The sequence below is a fragment of the Epinephelus moara genome, chromosome 14, assembly GCF_006386435.1.
Source record: "Epinephelus moara isolate mb chromosome 14, YSFRI_EMoa_1.0, whole genome shotgun sequence".
Lineage (NCBI taxonomy): Eukaryota > Metazoa > Chordata > Actinopteri > Perciformes > Serranidae > Epinephelus > Epinephelus moara.
The window spans coordinates 14257734-14282488 of record NC_065519.1 but is presented as its reverse complement, the minus strand read 5'-3'; the positions used below and the strand labels follow the sequence as shown (position 1 = coordinate 14282488).

At 42.4% G+C, this 24755-nt stretch overlaps 1 protein-coding gene across 1 annotated transcript in view; it reads right to left on the bottom strand.

Annotated features, from left to right (window-relative positions):
• Positions 1-24755, bottom strand: part of myo10l1 (myosin X, like 1) — a 73317-nt gene that overhangs the window by 27608 nt on the left and 20954 nt on the right. The window contains exons 2-4 of the mRNA XM_050062467.1: positions 22947-23045; positions 5156-5314; positions 1864-2051 (exon numbers count right to left, since the gene is read on the bottom strand). Coding sequence (XP_049918424.1) covers positions 1864-2051; positions 5156-5314; positions 22947-23045 — 446 coding nt within the window. The remainder of the gene's footprint in view (positions 1-1863; positions 2052-5155; positions 5315-22946; positions 23046-24755) is intronic.

The following is a 24755-nucleotide window of genomic DNA, read 5'->3' as shown; positions in this document are numbered from 1 at the left end:
CCCCCCCCCCACCTCCACACCCCCTTGGCTTTCACCTGCAAAAAGTCACTCAAATTAACACCTACTGACCAGCAAGAGACAAATGACTGCAAAAACACAGAAATTACCTCAAGCAGACACAACATCACCCAAATTAAATGCAAAATGACCTCAAGGAGACACAACATGACCAAAAAAGACACAAAATTGCTTCAAAGAGGCACAAAATTGTCTCAGAGACACAAATTATTCCCAGTAAGACTCAAAATGACCAAACAAGACAGAAAATTACCTCAAAGTGACACATTAGGACCTATAACAGACATATAATTGTTTTAAAGAGACACAAAATTACCTCAGAGACACAAACCAACCAAAAAAAACACAAAATGACCTCAATAAGACACAAAATAAGGACAAGGAGACACAAAATAACCAAATAACAACGTCAAATAGACATAAAATTGTTTTAACGACCAAAAAAGACAAAATTATCTCAAAGAGACACAAAATTATTCCTAAACAGACACAAAAATGACCTCAATAAGACACAAAATTACCTCAATTAGACACAAAATTACCTCAGTGACACAAACTGACCAAAAAAGACACATAACGACCTCAAATAGACATACAATTGTTTTATAATTTTATAATAATTGGATCCCCACAGACCCCCCTCACAGAACTTTACACCCAGACAGTTACCAGGAAAGCCACCACCATCACACAGGACCCAATTACCTTAGTCATAAAATGACCAAAAAGACACAAAATTGCTTCAAAGAGGCACAAAATTACCTCAATGAGGCGCACAGAAGTTTTCCCAATGAGACTCAAAATTAACTCAGAGACACATACCAACCAACCAACCAAAAAAACAAAGATACAGAATTACCTCAAAGAGACACAAAAAAGAGGACAAGGAGACACAAAATGACCAAATAAGACAGAAAATTACCTCAGTGACACAAACCAACCAAATAATACACAAAATTACCTCAAAGTAACACATAACGACCTACAATAGACATATAATTGTTTTAAAGAGACAAAAAAATGACCTCAGAGACACAAACCAACCAAAAAAGACAAAAAATGACCTCAAAGAGACACAAAATGAGGACAAGGAGACACAAAATGACCAAAAAACACAGAAAATTTCCTCAAAGTGACACATAACCTCAAATAGACATAAAATTGTTTTAGACACACTAAAATGAAATTACCTTAGACACAAACCGACCAAAAAAGACACAAAAAATGACCTCAAAGAGACACAACAGTATCTTAAAGAGACACAAAAATTACCTCAATTAGACACAAAATTACCTCAGTGACACAAACCAACCAAATACACAAAATGACCTCAAAGTGACACATAACAACCTCAAATAGACATAAAATAGTTTTAAAGAGAGTGCAAAATTACCTTAGAGTCATAAAATGACCAAAAAAGACATAAAATTGCCTCAAAGAGCCAAAAAATTCCCTTAAATAGACAAAAATGCCCCAGACAGACACAAAATTAGACACATAAACTGATCAGAAAAGGCACAAATTACTTCAAAGAGACACAAGAATTGCCCCAGAGAAGTATAATACTACCTTAGAGAGACACAAACTAACCTCCAAGAGACATAAAGGGACTAAAAAGAGAGAAATATCAACAAAAAAGACCCAAAATGACGACAAGGACACACAAAATCACCACAAAGTCCGTCTATCTTGCTCCTAAGTAGGAGAGGTGGTGGAGCCTTTTGCATATCTGTGTCCAAGGGCCCGTTGTCTCATAATCAGCCCATGGGTTTGGGGGAAAGACTGACAGATGGACAAAGCATGAATAAGATGTAAACCAGTACATTTAATCATGACAGTACTCACCTGATGAGGACACACTGACTGTCGTGGCGTTTCCAGATGCAGCGGTAGCATTCATTGGCCACAGCAAAGATGTGTGGAGGCAGCTCCCCTATATGGTGCTTAGAGTACAGGTCCACCCTCTCTGGGTTGTACAGACCTGAGATCTGCTTGTAGGGGTTGACGGCTGCCAGGATGCTGCCGATATTGGACTGGAAACATAAGAGAAGAGACATTTCAGGTTCTGGCTCTGTGTCATGTTTTTAGCCTTTTGTATCTTTTGTTTTTTTGCTTCTTTTCTTCTGTTGTCAGTTTTTTGTCTCCGCTCTGTTTCAAACCTGCACCCACACACTTACAGTAAAAGCACTGACACATGCTCTAAGGGACATGTACAGCACAAATATGTGAAGCCTTGTGTTGATATTAATCGGGATGGGAGGGTGAGGGAGCACATCAGGGTGGAGATGTGACAGCAGGAGTGACAAATCAGATTTTTATTAGAAAGCTGAGAGACGATGGAGGAGGGAGAACAGATTTCCATTCTGAACTGTCTGTGCTGTAACAGTAACCTCACTTTCTGCGCTAGAAACAAAAACACTCGAGGTCAGCACGCCGCCCACGGTGTCATATTACCCTGTCTGTGCACTTCTGTGTACTACACACATTAAAATCTGTGCTGAAGGACACAAATACACAGCGACGCATGGACTCACAGTGACACAGAAAGCTGACCCACACAGGGTGAATTCTTATGATCAGCTTAAGGGAAATCCGTGTATGGACAATATTTCATCATCTAGATTAGGTCACACCCAGGACGGCTGGTACTGGTCTGCTGTCTGGTAATCTTCCAGGTTTTCAGGCTTGTGCTTCTTTCAGTTGATCTAAATATCCATTCATTTGGCCACAAATGGAGATTATTGTCTTTTACATCATCAGTGGTCATGGGTGAGATGAAACCCCAGAGGCAAGATGGGTAGTGGAGTTCTATGAACATCAGCTAATGCTTCTATTCATTACAGACACATACACATAAACAAATGACCACAGCAGTTCATCTCTGTTGTGACTATTGAGTCCATTGTGGATTCTGACAGAGACAGCAGAGCAGTTTGACGCTACACTGCAAGAGATTTACTGTACAAAAACCAAGAATCATGGTTCTAATGCATCTGTTCCTGGGGTGTCAATACAGACAGCGCGGGCAGTGCAGCTGCACTGGGGTCCGTGGGGTCGGGGGGAACAGGCCCCTTGTGAGTGGTTCAGATTGCCACTTCAGAAATGAGTTCAAGGAGCTAAAGTTAAAGTAAAAGCTTTGACATTTGCTATATAGCAATCTGTAGCAAAATGATATGCTCTGCCTACATAAACTATAGTCCAATGTCTCTATTTGATCATTTGACGAGATGATACAAAATATGGCAGCTACTTTAGGAGCAAAAACTGTCAAGACTGACAAGCTGAGCATATCTGCAAGCCAGACGAGCAGTCGAGTTTGTGTGCCTTGGGGGCCGTACACATGCTGCATTTTTGCGCCCAAAAATTCATTGTTTTCAATGTAGACGCACGGCAGGTGAGCTCAAACGCTAGAGTAACGCTGTCACGGTGTGCACGCATTTCCGAGCACCTATCGCACCCTGAGATAAACAGAGTTCGACTTTTGAAACGCAGCAGCGCACACCACGTCATGTGATGAGATAGAGCCAATCACAGCTGACAGATTTCTTTCCCTTCTTCCTCAAATATCAGTCTGCGGTAAATATGAAGAAGTTGATCATAGAAATGGAAACATGGACTATCGCATTGCCAGACACTACAGAGACAGGAACCATGGCTCTGCTGCTGTCTTAAACGTATTGGTCTAGAGAGGATTCTTCCTAATCCAAGGGGAGGAAACCTGGTCTGAAAATTGCATCTATCTATCGTTGGGTTGATGCTTGTTTTTTCTACTTTCTTGATACTTCATTTAATGCACGTTTCTTCTGTTTACAGACAATTAGACCAGAGAAAGAAGAAAGGCAGGACAGGTATGTAATGCGATGTGCCTGGTTGTTTGCATGATATGAGGTGTTCTCAGGTGGTGGGCATGTGTACAGAACCATATATGGAGTCTTCTCAGCACGTGATCACCCTGCTGCTGTTGGATTCAGCGCAGCTGCAGCCTTGTTAAAAGCACCTGTGCAATGCATGTAACAACAAACCAAATGAAGCCATGTTGTTTGTAGCATTTCAAAGTAAAGTATGGTGTATCTGCTTATTTGCTATCAATCTGATGTTTCCTGCCATCACCTGCACCAAGTCATAGGGACTGAAAGCGCTGTGCACGGGGCATGTGCTTTTGAAGAAGTTGATGTTAGTGCAGGGCTGCCCAGAGCTTTACATCTGTCCCACAGACAATATTCTAGGCCTAATACATACTTACAAAGCAGCGCCTGGAAGAAGATCAGGATCACTCAGGAAGTAGGCTACGATACGGTGCTGGTTTTGGTCGCTTAGCAACCTCAGACACAACCTGTCACTGTGCCCTTGAAAGTTGGCACAGAGTAGGCACAAGAGTAGCAGTGCCTGACCTCGTGTTTTTCAGATGGTTAAAGACGTGGCATGTGTACGACCCCTTACAACTAATAACTAGCATGTGTAAGGGTCTGTCATGTCCGTCAGTGCACTGGGGCCTGTCATGACTACCTTACACTGCTGTTGTCATTAGGGGCTCTGACACACCAAGCTGATAGTCAGGCCGTCAGTGAGTCTTTGTCGCCCTAGGTTTGGCGGCATGTCCTGCACCATTGTCATCCCTTGTCACCTGTTTTACGGCCCATTCACCATGAATCTGGTATGGAGAATTATTTCCTCTCATGCAGACGCAGAGCATACATGATCATTTGCCGTTGGTTGTCGTCTTTGTGGTGCGTTCATTTGTAGACACAGGTGAGGTGAGTTGACTCAACAGTTGGCTTACGTCAACACAAAGTTTCTGTGCAGCAAAAATGTGCATTAAAAGTGAAATTGTCATCATTGGTGTTGCCGATTTAACCAGGATTAAAATCTAAAGAATAATATTGTTTGTTTTAACCTTTGGTTTAATGTACCACAGTATTCTCACTTTAAAAGCCTCTCCATCTCACTACCTGTTCCACTCAGAGTGGATGTACAGTATGTCATAAGATGATTTGTGTTTCCCACTAAAAGCCTCATGCGTGCAAAGATTACTGGAAAAGGAAAAGGGTGGGCACATCAAGACATGAACATAATGTACACACACGCCTGACCACATATATACACTCTCACACACACGTGTCTGTCTGAATGCACTTACATAGATGTTATCCTTCTGGTAGCGCTGGTACAGGTTGTGCATGATGGCGGCCTCGTGCAGTTCGGCCAGCGCTGACATGTCCTCCACTCCATCGATGCTGGACTGGTGCATAGCGTACACCCGCTCCCTGGTGACCTCGGCCTGCTGGAGGTACAACACCTGGAAGACAACAAGACGTACAGACTGTCAAATATCATCCCCTTAAGTTTATTTAACTAATGAGTTAAAGTCTTGTTTTTGTGGGTGCCTACATTTTCTACATTTTCCACCACAGTCATACACACAAAGTTTACAGAACAAGAGAGGAGGCTCCACTTGCATCTGACAGCGATGTAACCCAAAACAGGCGCTCCTGACGGCACACAAATCCTGTCCTTAAGAAAGGGAATAAATTCACCCAAAAAATCAAAGCACACTGCCTCATTAAAATTATGATCTAAAAAAAAGACTATAAAGAATATCGAATCTGCTCAGACTGTTTAAACTGTTTAATTAGATGAGCTGTAAAGTTCATTCTTGACCTTGGAAACAGTATTTTGACACAAAAAAGCTAAAAATATTTTAGATTAGCGCATATCGACTGCACACCGCTCTTCCTCAGGGTCAAACAGTCAGTACTAACAAATCTGTTAAGACTGTTTGACCTGTCTTAATTCTTGACCTTGGAAACAGAAGTTTTAAAAGTTGCAACTGGAGCTGCAAAATTTAGCTTCGTCTGTTTTTCACTGGCATTAACAGTCAGTCCCTGGTCTTTTCTGTGTGGAAAATAAAAGGAGAGGCAGAAGATGAGATTGCCTTTTACAACTAATTCTACAACAAGAGAGCTTTCTATCACCAACTTTCTGCTTTCGTTATTCGCCACCAAATCGACAGTCAGTCACCAAACAGCCGCTGATCAGAGAGCTGATGAGCGACAGAGATTTCATTGCAAAACCACAGATCGATACCAATACCAGAGAAAATCCACCACTCTTTATACCCAATTAGATATCATGGTAAAAACAAAAACAAAACAATAAATCAGGTGTACTCAAATATACACTTGGGTCTTGTTCACAAGTGAGGGTAGAATGAAGCGTGAGATTAATCGGTGCTTTGGTGCAGCGTCTGCAGTGGTGTAAGCGCTGCACCAGACTGTCGTGGCAAAGAGAGGGCTAAGCTGGAAGGTGAAGCTTTTGATTCACTGGTCCAACTACGTCCCAACCCTCATTTATGGTCATGAGCTCTGGGTAGTGACTGAATGAATGGGCTCAGCCTTAGAGATAGGGTGAGGAGCTTGGACATTTGGAGGAAGCTCGGAGTAGAGCCGCTGCTCCTTCGCATTGAAAGGGGTCAGTTGAGGTGGTTCAGGCATCTGATCAGGATGCCTCCTGGGCGCCTCCAGTTAGAGGTGTTCCGGGCACATCCCACATGGTAGGAGGCCCCGGGGCAGACCCAGAACATGCTGGAGGGATTACATATCTCTTCTGGCCTGGGAACACCTTGGGGTCCCCCAGGAGAAGCAAGAAAAGTATTGCTGGGGAGAGCATCTGGAGTACCTTGCTCAGCCTGCTGCCCCCAAGATAGGGCCCCTGGATAAGTGGATGAAAATGGATGGATGAATGGATCTTAGCTTAGCTTAGCATCAGCTGAAATCTGACAGACTATTTCTTGCCAAGGTGGTGCAAAACCCCTCTAGAAAACGTACAAATAAGATATACCGTGTGCATTACTGACGTAATAATAGTCATTTTGTTAGCTTTGGACAGAGCCAGGCTAGCTGTTTCCCTCCATTTCCAGTCTTTAAGCTAAGCTAAGCTAACTGGCTGTGGCTTCATATTTACAGCACAAACATGAGAGTGGAATCGATCTTCTCATCCAACTCTCAGCAAGACAGCGATTAACTATATTTCCCAAAATGTTGAACAATCCATTTACAAGAATTTTAAGGTGATTTTCCTGTAATGTATCACACACACACACACACACACACACACACAGAAACAATGGCCGGCATTGCAACGTATATTATGCCGGTGTTACTTGGCATTGTGTGTGTGCTCAAGGTCAAATAAAAAGGCAGAAAATACATCACAATATTTCCTCCGTGGTAGATGTAATACTTGAGTTTCAGTTGTCATGCTGGTAGCAATGGCTTCTGGATAATAAAGGTTTCTTGTTCAGAGTGCGGAGCGAGCCAACGTGTTCATGAGATGCCAACATTGTGAGGTCTTTCCATTTTTAGCATTAACAGGCTAATTGTGATGCAACGTGATGAAAATACACAGGGTGAGAACACTGAGCTTTGTGGCTCTTCTTCTAACCAGACCCCCATCTCATCTATGTCATCCATCGCCATGGCAACAAGAGAGCAGGGGACAAGGCGGGTGGGGAGCCCGTCTGTTGGAAGGGGAGGAGGAAGAAGAAGGAGAGGAAGCAGAGAAGAAGAAGAAGAAGAAGAAGAGAGAGTAACAGATCTGATCTGGCAGGACGTGACAGGTGAAAGTAGCCCAGTGTGTATTCATGTCAGACACACACACACACACACACACACACACACACACACACACAGGAGGCTACGACGATCCCCGACTTTCTCTCTTGTACACAATCCAAACACACACGGATAATTAAAGTGATTCTATTTCGGCGTAAAGGTCGTTCATTCATTCCAGCAAAATCAACTTGTCTAAGAATAGAAAGGTTGTTAATATGCCAGCTCGGTCTCACAGCCAGCCTCCAACCTGTGTATGTGTGTGTGTGTGTGTGTGTGCTGGTGGGTGTGTGTGTTGGTGGGTGTGTGTGTGGCTGTAACAGATGTGATGGGAGTCTGTTGAGAGTGGCAGAGGGGCACGCTGTAGGCGTTCAGACATCTTGTTCTTAAATAAATCTATTTCACTCCAGTAACAGTGTCTTCCACCGCACAGAGCTGTGTGTGCGTGCAGACATCTCTCTCAGGGCGAACAAACTCAGCGGTTTCATCTTTTGCCAACATGTCTGTGTGTACAATGTTGCTTGTGGCTGACAAATAAAAACCTGTGTGCTATACGGTGTACTTTAATTCCTAGCCTTCCCTCTCATGTCTTATAGAAGTGCAGACACTATGTGGATTCTCTCTGATGGTAATTGTTGATGAAGGTCTCACCCATTAAATCTCTAACCTTTCCGCACTCACTCAGCTGTGATGAAATGACCCAATTATCCCTCGTCCTCCATTAGAGAGAGCATAACTTATGTAGCTCACCATATTCACTGTGACCCTGTCCACTTGACTCTTTGTCTTCACCTCTTTACACCCATGGTGTTTAATCAAGGCACTGACACGCTGCTACAGAAGCAAAATGACTTACATATATATGAGTATTACCGTCGGAGGGTCAATGTCAGCAGCCAGTACTGGCAGCAAATGTGCAAAACTGAAATAGAAGTCAGTATTTTAAGTTCCTAATTCAAAAATGTGCTATTAACATACTAACATTTACTCATATTCCACAGGACGTCTAGTGCCTTTCACACAACGAGATTTTGCCAAGTAGGATATGCTCCCGGATCAACATCCCACATCATGTTCCTGGACCGACATCAACCAATCACAGCCCTGGCTGTGACATCATCACTGTGCACCCTGTGCTCCAGGGTTTAGGGGTGGGGGGGGAAAAAAAGATTTTTAGATGCATCGAGATTCTGTCTTGAATGATGCAAGCATCGATGTGGAAATCTCATAATCGATTTTAATTTTGTTTTTTTATTTATTTTTCAAATGACCGTAACTCCTCGACCATTCACGCTATCGATAATTCCAACAGATTCTGAAAGCTGAGAAGCGGAGCTTTTCAGATATACGGTACATTACTAGAGTAAAGTAATGTACCGTAGACGTTAGTAGAGATGTCATTACCTGCGGAAGAGGGGAGGGAAGTGAGCACAGCGGGAGGAGAGTGACAGCTGACGCGGAGAGTGCAAGTTGGAGTGATTTAGCGGTGTTTTAGTGGAGTTTTGGTGAGTTTTGAGTTGTGAGTTTGGGTGGCATTTTCTTTGTAAATAATATTTAGTGTTGTAAATAATAGTATTTGTGGTTTTTTGAGAGCTTTTGAGTTTTTTTATGCCGTGTTTTTGAGTGTTCTTTGCCGTTTTTTCGTTGTGTTTTCACCATAGTTCGTAGTTTTGCCATCATTCGTCTTTTTTGCAATAGTTCGTGTTTTTATAGTTCGTAGATAGTTATAGTCAGTTATAGTTTTGTAAATACTGGAGGAGAAATGTCGAGGAGGTCGACGAGGGACAGGAGAGTCCCGTTGAGATTTGTAGATGACGAGGATGGACTGGAGGAGACTGGTGGAGTGCAGTCATCTCAACCACAGTAAGTAATAGAGATTGTATGCACTGGATATGTATTCCCAGTTTTATTACAATAATGTTTTTCAATATCTAGTGTAGATTTTCTTATTGGCTCGTTTTAGAATCGAGAATCATTTTATAATCGAAATCGTTGCCCTCAGAATCGGAATTGAATCGAAACAGGTACCTAGAGATTCCCACCCCTACCAGGATCAGTGAGTTAGCTTGCTAACTAGGTAGGCTTTGCTAATGAGTAAGCTTACCAATATTGTTCACTAACAATAAAATTAAGAATAATGTCATTTTGCAGCTGCAAAGAACTGTGACAGACACATTTTCCCTCCTTTTTCAAAGCCCATTCAAAACAATTTTCTTTTTCAAGATTGTTTTCCTCCTGCATATTTTTTTTAAGGTTAATCCAGGGACATCATTGCTATGTTGATGTTGACATAAACAATGATCAAGAATCCACATGGCGATCATAGTCCTTGATCAACATAACTTACCCAGCATAAACATGGCAGTGTTTTGAGAAGGGTGTAAAACTCTCTAGTCGAAACACGTTGATTATTCATGTATTAATAAAGGATTTTTAACTACAGTCAAAGTTTTAATCGCAGAGGTCTCTTCCTCTCCAAAATGTACAGACCCGGTAAAAACACTAAATAAAGCAGTATCATGTCAAAAAATTAAGTGTTATTTTGATGCTCTGGTCAGGAAGGGCCTGCTAACTACAATGGCCGATGAAAAAATGCCAACGGCCCTATCTAGAGCCAGCGTTTGGCTCTTCTGGGCTACCACAGAAACATGGCGGTGCAACATGGTGACCTCTATGGACGAAGACCCGCTCCCTATGTAGATATAAACAGCTCATTCTAAGGTAATGGAAGCACAATTCTTAATTTTTTGGTGAGAATACACTTAAGAAAATATACTTATTATCTTGTATTCAATTTCGCCAATATATCCCCCTAAATCCCAGACATTGGACCTTTAATCAATTTATCTGATGAACATATGATGCTAATTCAAGATCACTGGTAACTTTTACACCTCCGTATTTCTGTTGATGTATGTGTGGTTATGCACAGTACGTGTGTGATGTGCACGGGACACACACTGAGTGATGAGATGCATTAACATGCCTGTTGGTCATGACTTGAACAGCTTTGCACACGCACAGATGCGTTCATATTGACTGTACTACATCCAGACTGGGGTGTATTCCTATTTCTGTGAGAACAAAAACACTGAAAGTCCCTCAAATGATATCCGAGTCCATTAGTTTTAGATAAGGCTTTTCTCTTCATTTTCCCACCCTATTAAATCTCTTTCTCTCCTACTCTCACTGTCTGCATGCCTTTATGTCTCAGACATCACTTCTCTGTCTCTCTCATCTCGCTTTCCCTTTGTACGTCACTCCCTTCCCCCTCGTTGTCATCTCTCTGTTCTCTCCATCTCTTCCTCCCTCACATCAGCCCACTCTTCATTAATTTACCCCCTGCCCCACACTGCATCTCCCACATTTCAGCCTCCTGCAGCTTCCTTTTTCTTTCTTCATTTGTCCGTTTTCACTCTTTATTGCTGGTTCCTGTATCCTCCACGCTTCAGTTTTTTTGCTGTTGTTTTTACTGCAAGTCTTTCTGCTCTGTCTCTCTACATGTACACGGTTCCCTGTGTGTTCACTCAAAGACCCACTGTAATGCTTAAATGGCTCAATCTGGGACCCCTGCCTATAATTGAAGGCTTACTGAGAGCCATTTCAATCAGAAAGTCAAGCCTGCCGTAGCAATCCAGGGGTAAATTATAGTGGAACAGAAGATAAGGCTTCACACACATACACACACACACACACTCCACATCACATGTGTTGAAGGGAGGAAGGACACTGGGGCGACTGAAATGGAGGCCTGGATCTTGGTTGTCAAAATTCTCCGCTTGTCTCATTTCTTTCCATTAATTGTAAAACTTGTCATAATGCTCCGTGTCAGGGGATAATCATCGTCAAGGTTATTTCTTCAGACTTTAGGAAGCTTGTTTCAGTGTCACTGAAGACATTCAAGTTCCCCTCCAGATGTTTTAACATATGTAAAAATGATTAATATTTTGTTTAACATGGTTTTCCAATATAGTTTTTTTTAAACTGAAAAGGTACCAGAAGCAGATTGGTCCCCAGATTTTGCTGCAGAGTGATCGCTCTTCACTTTGACGCTGCACTTTGGTACAGGCACCTCCGTACATGGAGGCAGCTGCCCGAAGGGGAGAGAGGCTTTGCTATGTAAGTCTCCAAAATAACTATCTTCTGTCTTCTACTTAGAAGTATTAGCTTTTTTACCATACTACTGTCACAGCTCAAGTTTCTTAAGTTTTATTGTTTTTATTTCATTCATTTATTCATGTTGTTTCCCGTTTTACTTTGAAACTCACAATCTCCTCTTGTTTCAGATCACTTCACTTCCTGCCCCTGTGACTTCACCTGAGTCTGATTGTGTCCCGCCCTGATTAGCCTCACCTGTGTCTCGTTATCCTTCCCCTCACCAGAGTATTTAGTGTGTGTCTTGTTTTCTCTCGATGCCAGTTCGTCTTAGCTCCTTGTGTGTCTAGCGTTCCAGCCTTTTGTTTCCATGTGTCCCTTTTTTGTTTTTCTTTTGGCTTTAGCCTGCTGATTGGCTCATCCCTATTGGATTTGTTTGCCTCCACTGACTTTTCCTGTCCTTTTGTCTACCGAACCAACCTTTTGACCAGTAAAGACTGTTAAGAGGTTGAATATTTGTATTGAACAGTCAAATCTGATTTGACTTACATAATTCTGAGTTGGATACATCCCTAGATGTTACACTGCCTTCACATTGGTCCGGTTTACATCCCAAAACTGCACATTCTAGCTGTCAAAACTTTCAATGTGGGGGCGTCTGTGGCGTAGTGGGTAGAGCAAGGCGCCCCATGTATAAGGCTGTTGCCGCAGCGGCCCGGGTTCGAATCCAGCCTGTGGCCGTTTGCTGCTAGTGACAGACTTTGTACTGATACAAGTCAATATAGTCAAGGTCAGACATTTTAAGGGGACATAAAGATAAGAAAAACATATTTTTGAGTGGAGGGGGACTTTAAACAACTGTTTTCACAGGTTGAGTAATACTTCTCGTGACAATTAAAGTGAGTTTTGATGTATAAAATCTGCGGGGTGCCCCTCTAAAGAAAGATCTATCTTGAATGGTGGTCTCTATCAAAAAAACCCAAAACTGGACATTAAACTATAGGATTAAATCAAATAAATGCCCGGGCTACAGTTCTGGATTTTACAGTTGCGTCTAAAGCCAAAGCTGCTTTCAGAAATAAAGGCCTTTCACAGCAGATAAAGCGGACATGTTCGGGGAAAACCATTTGGGACAGCCCAGATGCAGATGATTCAGAGAGGAGGGACGCTACAAAGTGAGAAAGTATGTCAGTGACTGAAATAAAACGCAGCCGAAGTGGGAAGAGAAAAAAAAAGGTTTTCTCAAACGTCTTCATCTTCTTCTTCCAGTGCCCTCTGGTGGGTTTTAACACACATTCTGTGCTTCTTGGCGCACATTAACAAACACAAAGAGGACACATACACACACAAACTGTACTGTATATCAAGCACACACACACATACACACACAATAAGTTTGACTACCCCGAGAGTCTAAAATGGGATACAACATATTCAATAATTCATTATTGGAGAGAGGAACAGAGGAAAGACATGGAATTAGTGAGAGAAAAACATTAAGAGAGAGACGAACATAGACTGAGAGGGAGAGACAGACAGAATGAGAGTAATGTAGAAGTAGAGCATGGTTAACCAGGTCTGATTTCTCTTCAGTGTTACATCTCTGACAAGACATGAAGAGTGGGAGAGGAAGCTTCTTAAAGGATAACGCTGGTGTTACTCTGTATTTTTCCTATTGCCAAAAAATCCCATGAAAAGAACAACACCAACAAAGCCTTAGTCTGTCTTCTATCTGTCTTCTCTGCCCAATTTTTCATGTTTAAATAAATAATTTCCCAAAATGTCTGGGACTATTTTCAGCTGTGGATTTATACACATTTGGTACACTAGTGAGTATTTACAGCATGAATATGATGTATGTAGGATTAACTTAAAATTAATTACAGTGTCCATATTGACCCCTTGAAACCTGAGCAAATTGGCTGGATTTCTTAAAGTAAATAAAGTAAATAAAAAAAATTGCAAGAATTATTTCAAAGTTAATAGTTGACGTAGTTAATAGTTGATAAGAATAAAAATAAAAAACAAACAAACAAGGAAATGACCTGGGTCAACTGTTATAAAATTCTAATAATTCTGTAACATAATTTCAAATATGTAATAATAATAATTGTTATAAATGCGTTTTTTTTTTCCCCCCCCATGTTTTTGACAGAAATGGCACCAATTTGCTCAAGGGTTCAAAGGTTTAAATACTTGCGAAAGATGTCTGAAGCAGCACAAAAAAAGTGATGTTGTGCCACGTTTCAAAGGGTTTATCGTAAATAGGGTCTATGGATGTTGTTTGGTCAGTGCTGCCCATTTGGCTGTAATCAGGCCATTAAATAGCAGCTATCAGTGGTTATAAGCATCATTGATATGGGCTAGAAGGACCCTGGCACACCTACTGTTAGGTTCAGAAGGCCATTATCAGACAATAAAATGGCCCTTTATTGTTGGACGGCAGCCTCTCATGGCCATGATAATTATGATGGAATCAAAGCAGGAAGTCAGGTGATTCAGTATCAGAGGGAGGGGTGGTGGATGGGTAAAAAGGACATAGGGCTTTCACCCAGAAATAAACTTTTGGGTGTACTGCCATAAATTTTAGTGGAGACATTTGAGGTCCCCAGGGGATGACTCTTGGTTAAACTTGAAACCTCTTCTGACTTCCTCTAGCACCATCAGCTAATTTAAGTTTTCAATTATCCAGTGTTATCCAGCATTTGTTGGATGGACTGGCACATTCTTGTTCGAAAAAAAGTCCCAATAATTTTGGTGATCCTCTGACTTTACCTCTAGCATGAGGTTTGTGTTTTTACGTGAAAGGTCTTGAAAATTATTGGACAGATTGTCATGAAATTTGGAGGAGGATAGATGGAGGTCTGTGCCTCAGAGAAATAAGCTATGACAATACTTGTTGGTGGGATTCAATCATGGATCTGACAGTATTTACTCTCTCAGACACACACTTGACTTCTTCCCCTCCATAATTTCCTGCTGCTTTTTTCTTACCTTAACCTGCTTTTGCACATGTGAACACACTTTGACACACACGCATACATACAGTGCACGGAGCGGCCTTCCTGTAAAGCCCTCTGATGTCTGAAGCTGCTTTGCATGAAACAGGAGGAGAGCCATGGGAGACAAGCCTCTTCGTCTGACTTCACATATTAGCAGCAGCCAGAGTGAGGAGGAGAGGGGACGAGAGGGATAAAGATAGAGCGCTGTGGGCACAGTGACCTATATACTCTGCAGACCTCTATTCAGAGCAAGATACAGTATCACACAGCACTGTACCTGCAGCTCTCCGCTTTGACCTTGGATCTGATGTGGCAGATCTCCATGCGTCAGATTAGGATTGTGGAACACACAGGGGGTAATCTGACCCTTCAGAATATATTAGAAGCTAAAGGAGCAGCCACCAGTGCTGGGCAAGTCTCTTCATCTTTAAACCAAGTGTCATGGTGAGTTCTGCTGGACCTGCTACATTAGCCAGGTTTGTGATTTGCTCCTGTGCAGCTGTCTAAAGGAAAATGCTAATCACTAGAGGTGGGAATCATCAGACACCCAACGATACAATACCAAGCCACCGGTCAATCATTGGTCAATGTCAGGCTTCCCTCACCACTGGCTCTAGTCAGTTCTTCTCGGCTTAGGTTTTATTGTTAATGTGATTAACTGGCTAACTAGCGTCTTGAATCCGTCCTGTCAGTCTTCTGGTTTCCCATTTTGAATGACAAAAACAGACGACCGCCGCCGAACATACATGCTAGTTGGCCGGTGGCTCTAGCCTTTGCGATGTGTTCAAGTTTTTCTGTCCAAGACACATGAGGCAAACAGTCAGCCTTCGTCACCAATAGTTCTTTGATGTCGGTTTGATGTGTCTGAGCCTAAAGTAACGATACAATCAAACCAATCAGCTGACTATGGGTGTTCCCTCTCCTAGTTAGCCAATCAAACTTTGCTACGATCTCCTTCAACTATTCATGTTGCTTCTGCCAAACTTAAAATCTGTACTACCTGCTCCTCGCAGCTGCCATTTTAGGCGGAATCGTCGCGCCCTCCTCCACCCCATTCACCTCCAGCTAGAGCTTAGATCGGGCCCAAAAAATCCAGCCCCACCCCACCCAAGCCCGTGCATGTTCTGCCCGAGCCCGGCCCGGCCCGTCCCTTTAACTGTGAGCCCGGTTTAAACCCGACATTTTTTTTAAGGATACGAACATGAACATTGAAGGCTGACTCTCGTCTTTCTTTCCATGGCAAGCCTTCGTCATGTGCCTCTTACGTGTCGAGGTCCCCATCTTTTTGCTGTCACCAGCATCGAGCTGCACTTGGTACACTCCACGAAGCCGACACACACGTTGTCATCGTCGACAACTTACATGTGGGCGGCCAGTGGCCTGATTGAACTGTTTTATCTATTAAAATAAAGTTTTCAGTCTGTGCATTTCACTTAAGTAATTTTTATTGCAGCAAAATGTATCATTGGACTTAAAAACGTGTTTTGTTTCCTCTTAGTTCCCTCAATGTGCCATGTAAAATTGACTGTGCTGCACACCTCCAAAGTGCATTGGACCCCTTGTCTTTCTGTTACTGCTGATCTTGGTGTGTTGGATTTAGGAAGAGGAGGTTAATAACAAGCTTTAACTCTGTTAATGCCTCCTCTGCCCCACAGCACCCATTCAGCACTGGGGTGTATAACACCTTTCATATGTCATCATCCTTTAAACCCTCACTCATCCCAGCCCAAGGGGAACCTCTGCTACATTTTCCACAGATAAGGGACACTGCAGGGAGACAGGGATGGTGAGAGACAGACAGAAGGCAGGAGACAGATAGGGAGGTGTGTGTGTGTGTGTGTTTGCGTATCAGAGTTAAGTTAATCTCATTATATGATAGTAAGCGAGTAAGTGAGTAACTGTGGGGTCCTCAGAGGGGTAGGAATATGAAACTGTGGAGAGGAATGTGGGTCAGGAGATCACACAGCAACATCAGCTTGTTTCTGCACCAGATCAGACAAAACAAGTCATTTCTGCGCTTTTCATTTGACGGAGTGTGTCGGTTTCTGTATGAGTGTGTGTGTGTTCAAGTCTGCAGTCATTTTGTGTGTGCACGCGGAGTGAGGCATCCCTGCAGCATGTTCTGTGCTCGCGTGAGCTTTCGCTGCAGCTTTCACGCTAGCTACTGAAATCCAGGTCACATAACACACACTATCCATAACTCATCGCTAACGTAACCTGTGTATGTGTATGCGTGCATGTTCAGTTGTGTGTGTGTATGTGTGTTGTTTAAGTGTAGGGATGTAGGTGTGTGTTGACTTCTGTGTGTTTGTTCATATTCTCCCATGTGCAATACTTTCCTGTGTGGGTGAAGTGTGTCCTATAGAGCTATACATTGGGGCATCACAAATATAGCATGTATAAGGAGGAGCCTGATGCTAACCCTGTGGCTGTATCCATGGCAACCACACCAAGAAAATCTCTGAAAGGCACAGAATTGCCTAAACATGTCTGGTTATGAATATGGGGTTGTAAATATAAACTTTCATCTGGGGTTGCAACTGATAATTTGCCTTATTGATTAATCTGGTAATTACTTTCTCAATTTATCATTGTAATTATAAAATGCTACAAAATCTGTATATAATATAAAAATATATATAATAAGAGCCAAATATGATGTATACAAGTTGCATGTTTTGTCTAAAAGTCTATTTGTTTTAAAGATGACTGAAACGGTTATTGAATATTATTAATAGTGGTCAATTTTTTTGTCAATCAACTTAGGCCACAATCCTACTATCATATAAAAAATTACTGGGGTGAAGCATCTCAGTTAGAAACTACACTTATACATTTTAAACAGACATTTTCAGACATGTTGCAGTTAGTTTCCTGTTTAAATCTAAAATAACTGACAGACATTACATCAGTGAATTAATTACCAATACAACCAAAACTACTGTGGTCTATCTCTAGTTTTTATTACCATCAGTGTGTTCTTTCAGTACATTATCTTCATACCATCTCTTTGCTCTGTATTCATCTATATCCAGTCACTGACCCAGTTTCAGGACAGGTTCATTAAAGTTTCCTTTAATCTGATCTAATCTAATCGTTTCCTCTCTGCAGTAAGTTATAGCCTACAGATTTAAAGAAGATGGCCTTTTAATAAAACTAGGATGTCTATGCAGTAGAGAGATGAAAATACTTTTGAAATTGATGCTACAGAACCAGAGGAAAAGGACACTTTTGCTCAAGAAGGATACAGAAGCACTGCACCACACCAGACCAATAAAGACTCCCGCTGGTGGGTGATATAATGTGAACACGTCCGTTTGAAAATGGATGTCGATCTTTTACAGTTAAAAACATGCTCCTGAAAACATTTAAGGCAACTCACTAAGAGAATCTTGGTTAATATGTGATCAGCATTTGATGTCAGTTTTTTCGGCCTCTGATTTCACTGTGCAGGAAAGAGTATGGCACCAACTTCCTGTTCACAAACTCTTGCTATTACAGCTAAACACATTACTAAAATACTTTTTTAAAAACAGTGTATGGGAGAAAAAGGCAATACAGTAATAATCTTGATATATATTCAATCAGCAGTGCCTATAGTTTTACCGTTTGATCTGCTCGGATTTCGGTGCGAGAGAAGAGGGATGGATCTTTCTCAATCTGCTTCCATATTCTTTGTGTCCACAGTGGAGGAAAAAATGCAGAAGTACAGCCTGTAGTTGAAGCGACAGCCCAAGAGCCAGGGAGTGAGGGGGGATATCTAGGCACTGGTTACATGGAGGGAAGTTTACCACAATTTATTTACACATGCTGCCCACATTGTTTTGACACGAAGCTGGTTGAAAATCGGCAAAGTATCTCTTTAAAAAAGAAAAGACAAAACCTTGGATGATACATGACTTATATAATATGATATATCTAAGCAAGATCCACATGTTTTACTGATTAATTTACCTTCCAGTCATGAACTTAAGGTAGTGACTGGAAGAATGATGCAAATACAAGCAAATTAAATGGGTTTCCTGCGCAGGATGTCTGGGCTCTCTGGGACAGCACGAGGAGCTCAGATTGAAAGGAGTTCGGCATAAAAACACAGCTCCTTCACTTTAAAAAGGAAAGGTGGAGGTGCTGCAGGCATCTGTTCATGATACCTCCTGGAGGCCAACCTTTGGAGTTATTCTAGTCACATCCAACTGGGTGGAGACCCCAGAGTCAATCCAAAGAAAACATTACCTATCTTTCTTGTAACAGTCAATATCAATACCTGTATTTTCCTCAAACATCCAGTATTGGTTGGGATGGGAGCACCCTGGGAGATCCCAAGAGGAGCTGAATCAATGGATCACAGCAGCTTGCACTACAGCTGAAGAGTTCAGACGTCAGCCTTTGACTTGAGAGCCATGCTGCTGTGTATTCAACTCACATATAGATGCTTTGGTGCATTGAAGTGAACACTCAATGCACTATAATTGGCCAGTCTGCGTTTGAGGGGCAGGACTTAGCGAAAGGGTCAAGTCAGTCTTGATAGCCTTTATATCCCATCAAACAAGCAACACACATCCACACAACCTTTCTGAGATGACAAGCTGAGCTGCAACATGTCAGCCGCAGAGGCCGACTCTTTTCACTTGGCACTCTGCAGCGTAGGAAAGATGCTCACATCTTTATGTGGTAGAGAGAAGAGGGGCTAAAGTATGGGTGATTGTGTACCATGCAATCAATGAGACCGTAAAATCACTACTTTCACAAAACAAAAGATCGGTCAGCAGGTCATCACAAACTCACTCCAAACATCCACAGTAAACTTGAACATTAGTAGGATGTTGTCTGTTCTGAAAACTCACTCAGGGTAAAACTATGAATGATGTAAAGGCTTGCACATATACCCCTGGTAGTTGTGAGCTGTGCTGATTTGACATGAAGGCTTGTAGTTTTGCAGCCAAAGCATTTGTAACCCAGAATTGGTAATGTGTTGAACTGGGTCAGGGCCTGTAGATCACAGAACCAGAGTGACATGGCAGCTGGGAGCAGAATATGAGAGAGGAAAGTAAAAGTAAAACAAAAAAGAAACCAGTCAAACACTGCTAAATGTTGCATGTTTCTTGTTCTACCAGCCACCAACTATTAAAAATGCCTCGAGGGTCCGCTCTGGACACTTGAATCAAAAATGAATTTATGATCATGGGAACCAAGGGCAGAGCAGCAGGGAGCGATGGGGATCCTGGGACTGTTTGCATGGGTCAGATCCTGTCGTAACAGGGTAAAGCCCCCCAGTCCTGCTGATTCTCTATCAAATATTCACCAGCTCCTGCAGAGCTAACATTTAAACACCACGCGCTAGCAGAGAGGGAGGACGGAGGAGGGAAAGCTAGGCAGAGCTGGGTTGATGGGGGTTGGGGAGGTTAAGGACATTCATAATCCAAAGCGAAGAGAATGCCTGCTCCTATAACCAATCCTCTATTTTGGGAAATGCCTACCCGTCCCCGCTGTGTCCCCGAACAAGAACAGAGAAGCAGCTACATCAAAAGACGATGCTTTTAGAGCAGCGTTGGGCCATTTTATGTCTTAAAGGCCAAACATGAATTCATTGTACGTCTGTGAAAGAGGGCCTGCATGTGGATGTTCTTTGGGGGCATAAAGGCAGGATTGAGACTCTTGAATTCGGGCCAAAGAACCAAGTCTATTATTAGCTCCATCTAAACGCTGCCAACTGGAGCGCATGTGTGTGTTTGTATGCGTGTGTGTGCCAAACACATCAGCCATCAAAAAAACATTAAATCCAACGTGTGCATGTCCTTGCTCTGGTGCAGATTAGATGAGCACACACACGCATACACACACTCATAATGAGATTTAAACATTCAATTCCATTATTTTGGCAGGGGGTTTGGTGTTAAAGGGCCCGAGCTGGAGCAGCCGCTCTGACATCTGACATCCTGAAATGTGCAGTTGTGCTCCCGTAATGCTCTCCGTCTATTCTAGCTCTCCTCTGGAGGCTGAATGTGTGTCAGGGATGAATTTTGCATATGTATGAGGAAGAGGAGGAGGAGGAGGAAGGAAGTGGGGCAGGGAAGTGGAGCATCATGACCAGGAGTTTGTATTGATTGATCCACACAGGAGAGGATGAACCTGCACAGCTGCTTCACCTTCACTCTGATCTTTATCTGATGCACAGTCCAGGTGACATATAGCAGGCAACAACTGCAGCTTTCGCTCAGCAGTCATCTGATGCTGACACTGTTTACCTCTCCTGTGTGGTTGAAACTAATTAAATGTGTTTTCAGCTTGCAGAGTGTTTGCAATTTGCTCCAGTTTATACTATTTGCTAAATAAACAGCCTCCTTCACATAAAAAAATAATATTTTTTCCAGATCATCACAGCTTTAATGAAGAACCTGTGTAACTGAGGCACTGTGGTGGCCTCTCCAAGGCGCCAACCACAAACAGCAACACCCCCAGAATTAAAATGGGTTTATTTGAAGGCTGCCCCTTAAACGTAAGCAATTAAAATTAAAATGGAGTTTGATGTTTTGTGATGTTTACTTTTTCACTTGACTTTTACTTGTGCTTTCTGAGACTTCTTTCAGATGTGTTGTATGTCGTGCTTTACAAGTTATGTTTTGTGTGGACTCCAGAAAGAGTGGTGCTACTTTAGGTGCAGCCAATGGGGATACAAATAAATAACTGAGAATAAATGTCGATGAGGGAGCACCAGCATGGAAGGCTGTAAACTCTTATACCCTTTTTCTACCAAAAAACACATAGATGTTGGTTTTTTAAGCACAGGGAAAGCCACTAAGAATAGGCAATAGACTGCTCTCCCATTGCCAGTAGATGAGTATGGCTTTCTGTCTTTTTTTTTTCCCTGGTGTGTCATGTTAAATGTCACCAGAAAACAGGGTTAGTAAACAGTAAAAAGCAGCATGTAGCATGGATGTATAGAGAGAACTGGATGCAGCGTTTGAGGCGATGCCCTGTTCATTCCTATAAAAGTTGCTCAGTGGCGCTCAAGGCCAAAAAAGTTCTATTTTGCGGGTGTAAAATTACCTGGATCTAGTAAGCACCGTAAGCAGTTAGAGTAAGACTTCTGTTAGCCAAGCCAGCTACTTACGGTTATCCCTTCACTAGCTTGAATGGGGATCAAATGATTTAATCTTGTAGCTCTTCTAGGCCTTCCAAATGTTGTCAGACCAAATGGATCAAATTCCGATGGTGGAACGACTCATTTCGGTGGGGTTGTGACACTCAAAAACAATATGTCCACTGATAAACAGACGTCTTCCCAGTGTAAGTCTATGGGCTTGACATGGCATCACATGACAGACTAGGAGGTTGTAGCTACACAGTTTAATCCCTGTGAAATCGGTTTCAAAGTCTGGAGCTCTACCTAGGGGCCTGGCATGGAGGCCAGTGTCAATGTTAAGGTGGTTACTTCTTTTTCATGTTACTTATTCAGTCTCTCTTTCAAACTCAGTGCCAACTAATTTGGAAAGATGTTCAAGCACTAATTGGATGGAGCTGGCCAGAATTTTTGGTTGAGGTGACAAAGAGTAACCGATGGTCGTGCAGGAAAAGGGGCGAAAATTAGCATGTCCACGCGGGTGTCATGTTTCTATCACTGCTGACTGGAGCTGGAGCAGATAAATACCTGTGACAACAGCAGTCATGTGTTCTGCCTGACTCTGCAGACAAGTATAAGTACAATTATAACCTTTCCCACTAAAGACAAAAGATGTTACTGGGTGTTAGTGAGGTTTTTTGTCAAACAGGAAAGCAGCTTTACAAACAGAGTCCTGTTTCAGAATTACTTGACTACAAAATAACTGTGATGGAAAGGGGAGGGTTGAGGGGTTAGGAGGCGTTCTGAAAATGGCAGTTTTGTTCGCCGCTCCGATGCTCTCAGCTGCAGTGCAGAACGTTAGCAAAGCTGACTAAACTACTTTTGAACCAGGCACTGGTATACCCTTCTCTTCTGGTGAGGTTGACTGCCTCCTCTGCTGACAGCGCTGTCAGCAGTCACGCAGGAGAGGTGCTCTGTGCTGTGCTACGACCGTAAAACTCAACTATGTCTAGGACGCACACTTTTCACTTCTCTGACTGTGTGACAATCTGATATTTTCACATCACAGATGAAGAACAAAGGCATAAAAATGTCTTGTGTAGGAAGTTATAGGAGGTGAGTGTGTATCAGCTGCCCTGTGAGTGTGTATACATTTCTTACCTCGCCATAGTCGATTGTGATGACAAGAGTTCCATCTCCGCAGGAGTTGACTGTGCCGGGAACCAGCTGCTCCTTCTCTCTGACCCAAACACGGGCCCCCTGGAGCACAAACACACATAGGGACTGAAGTTAAGTAACACATCCAGCAGGAAAGAGGAGTATTTGGTTACATAAGGTGATGAACCCTCTGGTGACCAGAGTGGTTTTCCAGCTCTGAGCAGACATGGTGGAGTCAGAGTTGGTAATGCAGTGTGCTCTTATTTTGAGAGGAACATGTCAGTAGATAACAGCGGTGCAGAACAATAAAGGAATGTGAGAAGTCAGCTCTGAGAGTGTGTCACAGTGTTTCGCTAATGCACAACACCAAGCACACACAACTCAAGGCTCAGACACACAAAACTGACATTAGAGAACTAGTGGTGACAAAGGCCACTCTCCGTACCAGCAGGCGGTGGTAGTCTGTTTTCCTCATTCAAAAGGGAAACAGGAAGACTGACAGGATGGATTCAAGACGCTAGTTAGCCAGTTAGCACATTAACAACACAACACCATGCTTAAAGCTGCAGTAGGTAGAAAGCCTGAAAATTTGAGTCTCATCTGAGTTAGGTTTCGTTTGTCTCCGCCCTGAGCCCCTCCTACCAGACGAGCACGCGAGTATTTTATCCTACTGGGTTCTGTTTCTCCCTCTCTGGGAGCCTCGGCTCTCCCTCACCGTGCAGCAGCGCTGCAGAAAGGTGCAGAAACCTATTGTTTGTCTCAGACCACTTGATTTACATTATGCTTAGAGGATATTATAAAGAGGATATTATAAAATTTTTACTCAATTATACCAAAACAATGTTGCCTACTGGAGCTTTAAAGAGCAAAGGATATTTACTGAGCGCTAGTCACCAACGACACAAACAATTACAACTTTTTCTGCTAAAGAGCTCAATGGCTAAAAAAAAATCTTGCATAATATAACAAGTTTATTTGAATCTCATGCCCTCTTGACTTCAGCCATTTGTTTACTTTCCTCACTTTTGTTTTTCTTCTTGTGCACTGAGCTGAACTGCCAATCAGAGTGATTTCATTGATGCTGATTCAACATGCTAAATCAGCCCAAAAGAACCGACAAAGGCCAACATGTGCCAACAGTGTGGGACACACCACAAAAACTAGGACTGTCAACCGGACGTTGTCTGACAGCTGACCGTCAGCTTGCCGTGCTTTTCATTTCCCTGTGTTTTGGGATCTAAACAAATGATTTTTCACTGCTAAATCATAATGATTCTACATGATAATACCACCTTCGTAGCCAGCTAACCCAATCAAATAAGACTTTCTTGACACTGCAATGAAGTGTCCATTTACAGTAAAATAAAAGTGAGTTACAGTAAGATAAAGGTAAAGAGCAGAATGATGTCAAGCAAAGTGCAAAGTAAAATGTTTTTTGTGTATTGATCCAACATGGTCAGACTGCACGTTATGTGAGCTAGTTCTGTTGGAGCATATTAACTGACTGTTGATGCCAACAGTCATTAAGTTTTACCTGCAACATGTAACACAGTATGTATATATGTATGATGAGTGTGCCTGGGTGCACAGACAGATGTCAAAGATGTGTTTAATGAGATGCAAAGACTGTAACATCTGGACTTTGTATTAAGGTGAAGCAACAATCCCTGACATCTGTATGTAAGAGTGTGTGTGTGTGTGTGTGTGTGTTTGACTCAGTGTCAGAGGAAGTGTGCTCTTCATAGACCTTTCCACTCAGACAAAGCCCTCTTTCACACAGTCCCTGACCTCTGACCTCCAACCTTTTAAAAG